The 12,583-nt window shown below is 47.0% G+C and overlaps 1 protein-coding gene across 1 annotated transcript in view; it reads right to left on the reverse strand.

Annotated features, from left to right (window-relative positions):
• Positions 1-12,583, reverse strand: part of SYCP1 (synaptonemal complex protein 1) — a 105,795-nt gene that overhangs the window by 21,078 nt on the left and 72,134 nt on the right. Inside the window, exons 16-18 of the mRNA XM_061630603.1 lie at positions 9,958-10,050; positions 7,485-7,739; positions 7,093-7,259 (exon numbers count right to left, since the gene is read on the reverse strand). Of these exons, the coding sequence (XP_061486587.1) occupies positions 7,093-7,259; positions 7,485-7,739; positions 9,958-10,050 (515 nt within the window). The remainder of the gene's footprint in view (positions 1-7,092; positions 7,260-7,484; positions 7,740-9,957; positions 10,051-12,583) is intronic.

The raw sequence follows: 12,583 nt of genomic DNA on the forward strand, positions 1-12,583 counted from the left end.
CGGAAATTACAGGCCAGTTAGCTTAACTTCTGTCCCTGGAAAACTGGTAGAAAGTATTATTAAAGCTAGATTAACTAAGCACATAGAAGAACAAGCCTTGCTGAAGCAGAGCCAGCATGGCTTCTGCAAGGGAAAGTCCTGTCTCAGTAACCTATTAGAATTCTTTGAGAGTGTCAACAAGCATATAGATAGAGGTGATCCAGTGGACATAGTGTACTTAGACTTTCAAAAAGCGTTTGACAAGGTACCTCACCAAAGGCTTCTGAGGAAGCTTAGCAGTCATGGAATAAGAGGAGAGGTCCTCTTGTGGATAAGGAATTGGTTAAGAAGCAGAAAGCAGAGAGTAGGAATAAACGGACAGTTCTCCCAATGGAGGGCTGTAGAAAGTGGAGTCCCTCAAGGATCGGTATTGGGACCTGTACTTTTCAACTTGTTCATTAATGACCTAGAATTAGGAGTGAGCAGTGAAGTGGCCAAGTTTGCTGACGACACTAAATTGTTCAGGGTTGTTAAAACAAAAAGGGATTGCGAAGAGCTCCAAAAAGACCTCTCCAAACTGAGTGAATGGGCAGAAAAATGGCAAATGCAATTCAATATAAACAAGTGTAAAATTATGCATATTGGAGCAAAAAATCTTAATTTCACATATACGCTCATGGGGTCTGAACTGGCGGTGACCGACCAGGAGAGAGACCTCGGGGTTGTAGCGGACAGCACAATGAAAATGTCGACCCAGTGTGTGGCAGCTGTGAAAAAGGCAAATTCCATGCTAGCGATAATTAGGAAAGGTATTGAAAATAAAACAGCCGATAGCATAATGCTGTTGTATAAATCTATGGTGCGGCCGCATTTGGAATACTGTGTACAGTTCTGGTCGCCTCATCTCAAAAAGGATATTATAGAGTTGGAAAAGGTTCAGAAGAGGGCAACCAGAATGATCAAGGGGATGGAGTGACTCCCTTACGAGGAAAGGTTGCAGCATTTGGGGGTTTTTAGTTTAGAGAAAAGGCGGGTCAGAGGAGACATGATAGAAGTGTATAAAATTATGCATGGCATTGAGAAAGTGGATAGAGAAAAGTTCTTCTCCCTCTCTCATAATACTAGAACTCGTGGACATTCAAAGAAGCTGAATGTTGGAAGATTCAGGACAGACAAAAGGAAGTACTTCTTTACTCAGCGCATAGTTAAACTATGGAATTTGCTCCCACAAGATGCAGTAATGGCCACCAGCTTGGATGGCTTTAAAAGAAGATTAGACAAATTCATGGAGGACAGGGCTATCAATGGCTACTAGCTGTGGATAGAAAGTGGATAGAAAAAAGTTCTTCTCCCTCTCTCATAATACTTTATTATTATTATTATTAGTTAAATTTCTATACCGCCCGACCAGAGCTTGGAAAAGTTACTTTTTTTAACTACAACTCCCATCAGCCCCAGCCAGCATGGCCACTGGATTGGGCTGATTGGAGTTGTAGTTCAAAAAAGTAACTTTTCCAAGCTCTGCGCCCGACTAGCATAGCTCTCTGGGCGGTGTACAACAGAGAAATAATACAACAGAGAAATATAAATATACACAGTATATAAGTAGCCAAACAATAATAATAAACAACAAACTAATAAAAACACCTCAATAAATATACAATTAAGCAATGCCCACACACTTAACAGTGTCTAACAAAAATATGCTATAGTCCAAATAACAGCAAAAATGAATCTCCAAAATTAAATCTTGACCCCAAAAACAACTAAAAACAACTAACCCCAGTAGTCTATAGACATCCTGAGCAGCAGGTTCACGCGCATGTATACACACACGGTCTCTGGCCCCTTCAGCAGTTGCTGCTTTTGTAGCTGGAGAGAGACAGGGCCCCACCCTTCCAAGCCAGGTGGAAATTAGCCAGAAATTCAGGGAGCAGGTCTTGCAGAACACACAGGTAGATGGTCTCTGGCCCCTTCAGCAGTTGCTGCTTTTGTAGCTGGAGAGAGACAAGGTCCCACCCTTCCAAGCCAGGTGGAAATTAGCCAGAAATGCAGGGAGCAGGTCTTGCAGAACTCACACAGGTAGATGGTCTCTGGTCCCTTCAGCAGTTGCTGCTTTTGTAGCTGGAGAGAGACAAGGCCCCACCCTTCCAAGCCAGGTGGAAATTAGCCAGAAATGCAGGGAGCAGGTCTTGCAGAACTCACACAGGTACAACTCGTGGACATTCAAAGAAGCTGAATGTTGGAAGATTCAGGACAGACAAAAGGAAGTACTTCTTTACTCAGCGCATAGTTAAACTATGGAATTTGCTCCCACAAGATGCAGTAATGGCCACCAGCTTGGATGGCTTTAAAAGAAGATTAGACAAATTCATGGAGGACAGGGCTATCAATGGCTACTAGCCGTGATGGCTGTGCTCTGCCACCCTAGTCAGAGGCAGCATGCTTCTGAAAACCAGTTGCCGGAAGCCTCAGGAGGGGAGAGTGTTCTTGCACTCGGGTCCTGCTTGTGGGCTTCCCCCAGACACCTGGTTGGCCACTGTGAGAACAGGATGCTGGACTAGATGGGCCACTGGCCTGATCCAGCAGGCTCTTCTTATGTTCTTATACACGCAAATGGAGGCTCCTCCTTAGTTGAGTTTGTTGAATTTCCTGCTTCGAGCACCTCCGAGAGTGGGGTGAAGGTGGAGCATCTGCCAGTCTTTCATCTTCCCCCTCTGATGTAGGACTGCTAACTGTCAGTTCAGGCAGGGGAGGTGGAGATGTTCCAGGCTGGGGAAATCCGATGGGCCTGGCTGGGCTCCCACACAGGGGTCTGGAGTTACGGGGGCTGTGGAGTCCAAGACACAGGTCTGGGTGCCCTCTAAGTCCATTCCGCTGCCAGCCCCCTCCCCAAGTGATTTGTCCCAGTCCGTGTCCTCATCCTCTGTCTCACCCCCGCCCATCCACTCACACCCGGTGGGGGTTACGACAACAACTAGGTTTGGATTTTAAAATTCCTAGGCTAACTTCTGGAATGAGCGAGTAGAAAGATGCAGATGGTTAGGAAGGAAGACTCGGTGCAGCTTTGGTATGCTCCTCATCTGCTGAGCAAGAGTCAGCTGCTGATCATCATAGGCAAAAAGCAAAATGTACCATTGGTCTCACCTGAAAGGTGATTTTCATAGGAGTGGGCCATCACTGCGGGTTATAGTTCCACCTATCGTGCGAAGGCAAGAATGTTTTTGAAGTCAAGACTAGGGCGTCAGGCCCCTCCCACTCTCCAGTTCATTCGTGGCGAGTCTGAAAAGAAGTATCTAAAAATACAAGAACAAGGCCAACAGGCCCACCAGGAAAATAACACAATAGTCACATGCATAATAACATGATTCTAACATAACAATATAACAGAACTAAAGTCTTGACTTCACTCTTACATTTAAATATAATAGTGTAACAATAATATGTAACCGATTAAAAAATATGTAACCCATTAGAAAATATCTAGTCATCCTCCAACTGGGAGGGCCGTGATGGCCCACTCCTATGAAAATCACCTTTCAGGTGAGACCAATGGTACATTTTCCATAGGAGGTGGGCCATCACTGCGGGATGTACCAAAGCAGCCCATACAGGGAGGGAGCACCCACGTGTTAATCCTCATTAAGAACCTGTTGCAACACTCGTCTGCCGAAAGATGCGTCAGCAGAGGCATAACGATCAATTTTATAATGCCTTATAAACGAGTGTGGGGTAGACCAGACTGCAGCCCTGCAAATATCGGCAACAGGAGCATTAGTGGCAAAAGCAGCCGGTGGCAGCTGACCTGGTAGAATGAGCCGTTATACTAGCTGGAACTGACAGCTTCAGGGACTCATATGCTAAAGTAATGCATGCCCTTAACCAACGGGATAAGGTAGAATTGGATACTTTATGCCCCATAGACCTTGGATTAAAGGATACAAACAGAGACTCCGTTCGTCGAATCTCTTGGGTCCTAGACAGGTAGGTCTTGAGAGCCCTCCGGACATCTAACGAATGCCAAGCCTTCTCGAGAGGATGGATAGGATTCGGGCAAAAGGAAGGCAAAACAATGTCCTGGTTGCAATGAAAAACTGAATCGACCTTGGGACGGAAGGAAGGATCAGTCTTCAGCACAACAGAGTCCTTATGGAAGACGCAGAGGTGTCGAGCAGAAGACAATGCGCCCAACTCCGAAACGCGTCGAGCAGATGTGATTGCGATCAGAAACAAGACCTTGAAGGACAGCATACGTAGGGGCACAGTCCTGATGGGTTCAAACGGAGGGCGTTGCAAAGCCTGCAGAACTTTCGGCAAACTCCATGAGGGGAACCGATGGACAACAGCCGGAGAGCGTAGGGCGACTCCCCTCAAAAAACGTTTGATGAACGGATGTGAGGAAATAGGATCTCCAGGAGAGGACACTGAGAGAATGGACGACAGAGTGGACGCATGTCGACGTAGAGTGTTGGGTCGAAGTCCCATCATAAAGCCGCTATGGAGAAATTGCAGCACCTGATGCACAGTGGCCTGGGATGGATCATGGTGGTGTGACTGACACCACTTGGAGAAAGCCACCCAGGTATGTTGATAAATACGAGTGGTAGATGGTCTTCTCGAGGCCAAAATAATATCAATCACAGCGTCAGACAGTCCAGCTGACCTCAAATGTCCCGTTCAAACGCCACGCTGTTAGATTGAGCCAAGTAGGGTCCTGGTGCAGTACTGGACCCTGGGATAGGAAGTCTGGCCTGACTGGAAGTGTCCAAGGATCCACCATTGACATTGCCAGAAGATCTGAGAACCATGGTCAGCGTGGCCAAAATGGTGGTATCAGAACCAGCTGTGCTCTCTCGGTTCGCGCCTTCCTCAAGGTTTTGGCTAACAATGGTATGGGAGGAAAGGCGTACAAGAGACCGTCTGGCCACGGTGTTGTCAGAGCATCCACTGCTTCCGCTGTTGAATCTAGGTATCGGGCAAAGTACCTGGGAAGCTGGCAATTGCGACTGGAAGCAAACAAGTCGACTGAGAAGGCGTCGAAGCGACACTGGAGACGATGGAAAATGTCTGGATGAAGTTTCCATTCTCCCGGAAAGATTTGTTGTCTGCTGAGCCAGTCTGCTGTCACATTCCAAATCCCTCTGAGATGTTCTGCTTTCAGGGATTGTAGATGTTGTTCTGCCCAGACAAAGATGAGGGAGGCTAAGTCCTGCAGAGGACGAGACCTGGTGCCCCCCTGTCTGTTCAAATGTGATTTTACACACGTGTTGTCTGTTCGAATGAGCACATGGTCCAAAGGGAACAGAGACTGAAAATGACGTAGAGCTAAGTGGACAGCCTTTAGCTCCAGCCAGTTGATGCTTTGAGTTTGCTCTGCGGTGGACCAAACCCCTTGAACGTACTGGGAGTTGCAGTGGGCTCCCCAACCGATGAGGCTGGCATCTGTGGTTACAACGGTTCTGCGGGGTTCTCTGAACGACGTGCCCCTGGAGAGGTGTTGAACCTTGGTCCACCAGTGGAAGGAGAGGCGCAGTGCGGGGCTCAAACGAACTTTGTGATGGTTGGAGCTGGCAATGTCCTGTTGAAATGGCAACAGAGTCCATTGAAGGTGCCGAGTGTGGGCTCGAGCCCATGGCACAATGTGGATTGTAGAGATGAACGTCCCGAGCGCTCTGGCGAGAAGCATGACGTCTGCGGATGTTTGTTGTATCAGGGACCTTGCAATGCTTGTGATGGCAGTGATGCGATCTGGAGCCAAGAAGACCATTGCCTGCAGGGTGTCCAACATTGCCCCTAGATGCAGTAGGCGTTGGGTTGGTTGGAGATGGCTTTTGTCGAAGCTGACAAGCCAGCCGTGGGCCTGCAAAACATTGAGGGTGATCGTTAAATGGTGATGAGCCAGCTCCTCAGATTTGGCCCGTATTAGCAGATCATCCAGACATGGGTAGAGATGAACCCCTTGGGTCCGGAGATAAGCCACTAGGGTGAGTAGCACTTTGGTAAACACTCTTGGAGCAGAGGAGAGGCCGAATAGCATAGCTCTATATTGAAAGTGCTGGTGGCCAAAAGCAAACCGAAGAAACTTTCTGTGGGCTATGCAAATGGGCACATGGAGATACGCTTCCTTAAGGTCGATAGAAGCCAGGAAGTCTCCTTCATGCAGACTCTCTGTAATGGAGTGGAGTGATTCCATTTTGAACCTGCGATATGTTACAAAACGGTTGACAAACTTGAGGTCCAATACCGCCCTCCATGATAAATCTCGTTTTGGCACAGCAAATAGGAGGGAGTACACCCCTTCCGACCTCTCAGTTGTGGGGACTGGCTCTATTGCCGCTATGTCCAAGAGGTGTTGTATAGCTGTCTGCATGATGCTGTGCCTGGTCTGTGCCCTGGGACAAGGGGATAGATGGAATTTGTCTGGTGGGGTCGCCCAAAACTCTATTGCATAGCCAAAGGAGAAAATGTCCCTGATCCAGGCGATCTTAGTCAGATGCAGCCACTGGTCTCCAAACATAAGCAGTCTGCCACCCACAGGTAGTGCGCTAGTACTGTTTGCGTTGGCGAGACCCTCCCCTATATGAGGACGATGAGGTACCTCTGCGCCCTTGGTACTGACCTCTGCCGTGGAAACGACGGTTCCAGGTTCCCCTGAAAGTACTGGAGTCATAGGATCTGAAGTCGCGGCCTCGTCCTCCTGGCCGCGGTCTTCGAAGGGGCTGGTTAGTGCGGAAAGGGGGAAATCGCCTGAAAGGCCTATGGTCGATGTTCTTGACAGTGGCCAAGACCGGTTTGTGAGCGTCTTTGGGATCGACCAGCACTGCCTTTAGAGCTTCCTCGCCGAAGAGCAAAGATCCGGAGTAAGGTGCCCTAGAGAGATTCACTCTGGACGTAGGATCAGCCTGCCAATGGCGAAGCCAGAGGGTCCGTCGAGCGACTATCTGAGCCGTCATGGCTCGTGCCCCCAGTTGAGTGGCATCCACAGTGGCATCCGCTACAAACACCGCTGTCTTGCGCAATTTTATGAGTGACCTTCTAAGAGAAGCAGGATCAGGGTTAGGGTCCTCTAGAAGATCATCCAGCCACATCATTGCTGCCCTGGAGAAGACGGACGCTGATGCGGAGGCCCGCATGGAGAAGGCAGTGGCCTCGTGATTTTTGCGTAGAGCGAAGTCCAATTTTCGCTCAGTAGCATCCTTGAGTTGAGATTCTCCTTCTGTAGGCAAAAGAGATCGCAAAACTAGGTTGGCGATTGGCTCGTCTATGCCAGGAACGGCCAGCTTGGTGGTAAAGTCAGGGGCTAGAGAGTAAAGTTTGTCAGTCAGGTTCTTGAAGCGGCGAGTTTGGAGTGGATGAGACCATTCATCGCCAGCCAGTTTAGCGATGGGATCCGGCACCGGGATGTAATGCTCAGTGGGTGCAGGGGATTTGAGGACCCTGGCTCCTTTAATAGTTGGAGCGGCAGCAGAGGAGGGCGCAGCTTGGAGACCAAGAGTGTTAACTACCCTGCGAGCTAGAGGTTGATAATCTGATCCATTAAACAAGTGATACGATGTATCCTCCTTATGTTCTGAAGAGTCACTCCATTCATCTCCATCAGCATGTTCAGCGAAGGGTGACTCCTCCCCATATGAAGTGTCATCACAACATCTGCCTCTAGCTACATCAAAGGGATTTGGGGAGCAGGAAGGATTTGTCTCATGGCCTACATATTGGTCCATGGTGTTTTGAGATATGGCAGAGACCTGTGGTGACTGCATCTGTGTAAAAAAAGACAGCATGCCCTGAAGTTGTGAAAGAAACTCGTGAGACAGCTGTAGCCCCGTCGAAGCAGATGGCTGTGGCTGAGTAGGTGGCTCAGTGGGCTGTGACGTAGGACCAGCTCTGGGTGGTAATGTGGGAGGAGGCTGGTTACGTGTTGGCTGAGTAGGGAAGCCAGGAAAGCCCTCCTCATCTGAGGAAGCAGTGGGGGAATGAAAGATATCCGTCAACTGTTCCTGAGCTGCTGTGGTGGATGTCGAGACAGAAGCATAGCGTGGTCGCTTGGTTTTGCTGTGGCTGGAAAGATGTTTAGTTTTAGCCAGTACTTTGGTATGCTTAGTCTTAGTTGCCTTGGATGGTTGTGGCTTGGCTGTCTGAGACATGTCTGGCTGTTCCGCCATCTTATAATCACTATGGGTGCAGTACGCGGCCACGGAGGGGGCAGAATGTAGAGACCCGAACAGGCTCAGTACACGACCACGGAGGGGGTAGAATGCACTGGCAGATGGCTGAGTGCACGGCCACAGAGGGGGCAGAATGCACTATGGTATCAGCTTCAGTATAATGCAGGCTGGATTTCAGGGTTTCAGGCTTGGTACACTGCCACAGAGGGGGCAGAATGTACAGGATATACTTCAGGCTTGATGCACGGCCACAGAGGGGGCAGAATGCACTATGTTGTCAGTGTCAATATAATGCAGACTAGTTTAGGCTTATGCAAGTTATCACAGTCTGAGCACACGGCCACAGATGGGTTAGAGTGTATAGTTCAACTTGTGCGCAATATGAGTAGTGTCAGCACACAGCCACAGCAAGGTATAGTTCAAAAGCAGTTTAAATCACAGCCACAGCCTGAAGAGGCACGGCCACAGATGGGTTAGAGTGTACAGTTCAACTTGTGCGCAGTATGAATAGTCTCAGCACACAGCCACAGCAAGGTATAGTTCAAAAGCAGTTTAGATCACAGCCACAGCCTGAAGAGGCAGCCACAGAAGCACAGTGCATACGGTGTAGATCACTGTCACAGACTTGAAAAGCAGCAGCAATAGTCGAGTGGAAAAGAAGCCTTGTATATCTGCAGGATCCTAACTGTCCCACACATACAGTAGCTCTGGCAGCCTGCTATTAGTTAGTACATGAGAGGAAAAGGGGACAAATAAAATGGCGCCCGAGGCAGGCGCGGGAAAATACAAATGAAAATGGCGGGCAATAAAGAAGGGGCAATGGCGGACTGAGGCACACAACTCGATCTGCAGCCGCGGGGCCGATTAGCGAGATCGCGGCACAGCAAATAGGCAGGGAGCAGCTAGGGAGAAATCACAGCTGCTAGACAGCAGTAGGTAGCAGCCGCAGTCGCCGTCTGCCCAACTGTCACGGCGTGGAACGCAAGGCAGAGAGCCTCAAGAAAAAAGCTGCAGCACAGAAAATAGGTAGGAAGCAGCTAGGGAGAAATCGCAGCCGCTAGAGGGCAGTAGGGAGCCGCTGCAGCCACCATCTGCCCAAGTGTCGCAGCGTGGAAAGCAAGGCAGCGAGCCTCAAGAAAAAACCAACGGACAAAGCCGCATGAAAGAGAGCCGCAGTAGCTGGCTCTCGAGGGGATATGACACCGAAGCTGCCGCCGTGAGGATAGAAGCCTCGGTAAACCCCGGGAAGGAATTGACTCAAAACGGCCAGGAACGGTAGATAGCGCCGGGAGCTGCAGCCGCAAGCTCCCGCTGGGAATGGAGAGAACCGCAGCCGCAGTCTCTCCGAGGGCCGTAGGACAAAAAACTGGGAAAATAAACGGCTCGGGTCAGGGAGAACCCCCCCAAGGAAGTTCCCCAGGAATGGCAAACAACGTTAGAAACAAGACAGAGGGAAGGGAAAACGGTTGGTAAACACACAAATAACAATACCTCCACACCCTTGTCAGACAAATACAAGAACAAAAACACACAGAGACTTAGCTAAGCTACGCTATAGAATATCAATCTTGTTCGTACGAAGGCAAGAATGAACTGGAGAGTGGGAGGGGCCTGACGCCCCTAGTCTTGACTTCAAAAACATTCTTGCCTTCGCACGATAGGTGGAACTATAACCCGCAGTGATGGCCCACCTCCTATGGAAAATGGCCAATTCTATGACAACTTTAAAATATGAAAATGTTTCAGACTATTTTTCCTCTTTGCAATTATGACATGCAGGTATCAAAATAAAAGTATCAGCCACTTTACCTACCTCTCTGATCTGAACACTATCTTTCAGCTCATTTTCTCTTTCTTGTAATTTCTCAATGTTTTTTTCAAGAATTTGTTTTTCATCTAAAAGCACCTATTTAAAAATGGCAGAAGTAGTGTCAAAAATGTACATAACTAAATGTCAAACATAATGGAACAGTTTCAGTGTTGGAAATACTTTTGTAGGATTAGATTTGCATAATTTAAAAAAATAGCTCAGGAATTTTCAGACAACCTGTTTACTAAGCATTCATTCTTATTTGTTTGCACTGAGGATATATGTCCCCATCAGTCATTATCCCACATTTTCTAGTGTATTTCCCTCACTTTCTTTCCTTTAGTCTCATATTTTAAAGTGGGTTTGTTGCACCAGAGCACTTTAGTCCACTTTAATTGCACAACTCTAAATTTGCCAGTATGAATAAATCCCTACTACAAAATTGTGACAGCAGGATAACAATATTCAGAAAGTATATTCTCCAATGCCTGATATGCCTAATAGGACCCATCATTATGAAGGAAGTGTAATCTGCCTATAAATCTGATTTTATACCTGGAGAAACATTACAGTTGAACAGTAATATACAAATATGATTAAATTGACAAATTATGCTTCTATCAAATCTGGTTTGATGGAAAGAAAATAGCAGTGCCAGCAAGTCTTGGTCTTCAGTCTCTTGTAACACAGAGCTACCTGCAAGTCCCTCTACTTGATGAATTACTGCAAATGACACCATATAGTGTCTGAACGGGACCCCAACTTGACGATGCAGTACCAGTCATCAGTGCTTTTGTACAAGCAATAGCCATAAGCCTCATATAGCTTCTTTAATTAGTTATTTGTAACATTTTATTGTTTTGTTCAAGGACAGATTGTACCTACCCAAATCTAAAGGATAACAAAAGCACCCCCTTGAAATACAGATCAAGAGTAGCCGGTGATGTGGAGCAGAGGTGTGAAAACTCACAACAGGATTACTTCTGGACATGGGGTAAGTGATCTTTCACATAATTTTTGGGACTTAGACTCCAGTATTATGGCAGTTGAACCTAATGAGGTATCTGGAGCACAGTCTTGTCTTTATTTATTGGATGAGTTTCAGTTGGTACAGCTTGAGGACGTTGACAAGGTGCTTGGACTGGTGTGTGCAACCACCTCTGTGCTGGATCCTTGCCCCTCTTGGCTAGTGAAAGCTGGCAGGGCTGGAACAGCCGGCTGGGCCAGGGAAGTGATAAATGCCTCCTTGAGTGGTCCCTAGTTGCTTAAAAGAGGCAGTAGTGAGACCACTCCTGAAGAAACCTTCCCTGGACCCAGATAATTTGAACAACTATAGACCGGTAGCGAATGTTCCATTCCTGGGCAAGGTCTTAGAACGGGTGGTCGCTAGCCAGCTCCAGGTGCTCTTGGATGAAACCGATTATCTAGATCCGTTTCAATCCGGTTTTAGACCCGGTTTTGGCACTGAAACAGCCTTGGTCGCCCTGTACGATGACCTGTGTCGGGAGAGGGACAGAGGGAGTGTTACTCTGTTGATTCTCCTTGATCTCTCAGCTGCTTTTGATACCATCGACCATGGTATCCTTCTGGGGAGACTCATGGAGTTGGGAGTTGGAGGTACTGCTTGGCAGTGGTTCCGCTCTTATTTGGTGGATCGTCTCCAGAAGGTAGGGCTTGGGGAACATTGTTCGACACCCTGGATAAAGCCTTACACGGTGCGGGACCACAATACCTGGCGGAACGCCTCTCCCAATATGAACCTACCCGTTCACTACGTTCAACATCTAAGGCCCTCCTCCGAGCTCCGACTCACAGGGAAGCTCGGAAGGTAGTAACAAGATCTAGGGCCTTTTCATGGTTGCCCCCGAATTATGGAACAGTCTCCCTGATGAGGTGCGCCTGGCGCCTACTCTTTTATCTTTTAGGCGCCAGGTTAAAACCTTTTTATTCTCCCAGGCATTTTAACCTATTTGTGTTTTTAATCTATCTTGGTTATTTACTTGTTTAATACTGTATATTTTACTGTTTTTGTGATTTTATTGTTTTTTATCCATGTTGTGCACCGCCCTGAGAGCCCTTGGGCTGTGGGCGGTATATAAATCGAACAAAATAAATAAATAAATAAATAAAATAATGAAGGAAATAAAAACTATAAATAGGAATGCAATTTTCAGCATGAGCTCTATGTTACATGTAAAGCAGGACTGAAATTACACGTAACCAGTTCTTCAAGTGGCTCTCTCTGCAAATTACACATTGTGAACTGTACAGCATGTAGAACTGAATAGGGCAACAAAAGACATAAACCCCGTAAGAAAATAATAACATTTTATCCTGGTATTTTGTAAACTACCTAATTATAAGTGTTTTACATTTTTTTAAAAACTATATAAGAATATTGGACAATCTAACCTGAATAATAGTGTCAACAGAGTATCTAATTTCATTTTCCTTTATTAATAGGATTTTCTCTGGCTGTGCATACTCTGGTTCTCTAAATCTTTTGGAACTTTGATTGAACTTTCCTAAATTATATAAACAAATATTTGAAATTCTTGTGATAAATATATTTAAAATATCAATTATGTTTAACACAATTACTTGAAATAAAGAATGCATTAGATTATCA

The sequence above is a fragment of the Rhineura floridana genome, chromosome 6, assembly GCF_030035675.1.
Source record: "Rhineura floridana isolate rRhiFlo1 chromosome 6, rRhiFlo1.hap2, whole genome shotgun sequence".
NCBI classification, from domain to species: Eukaryota; Metazoa; Chordata; class Lepidosauria; order Squamata; family Rhineuridae; genus Rhineura; species Rhineura floridana.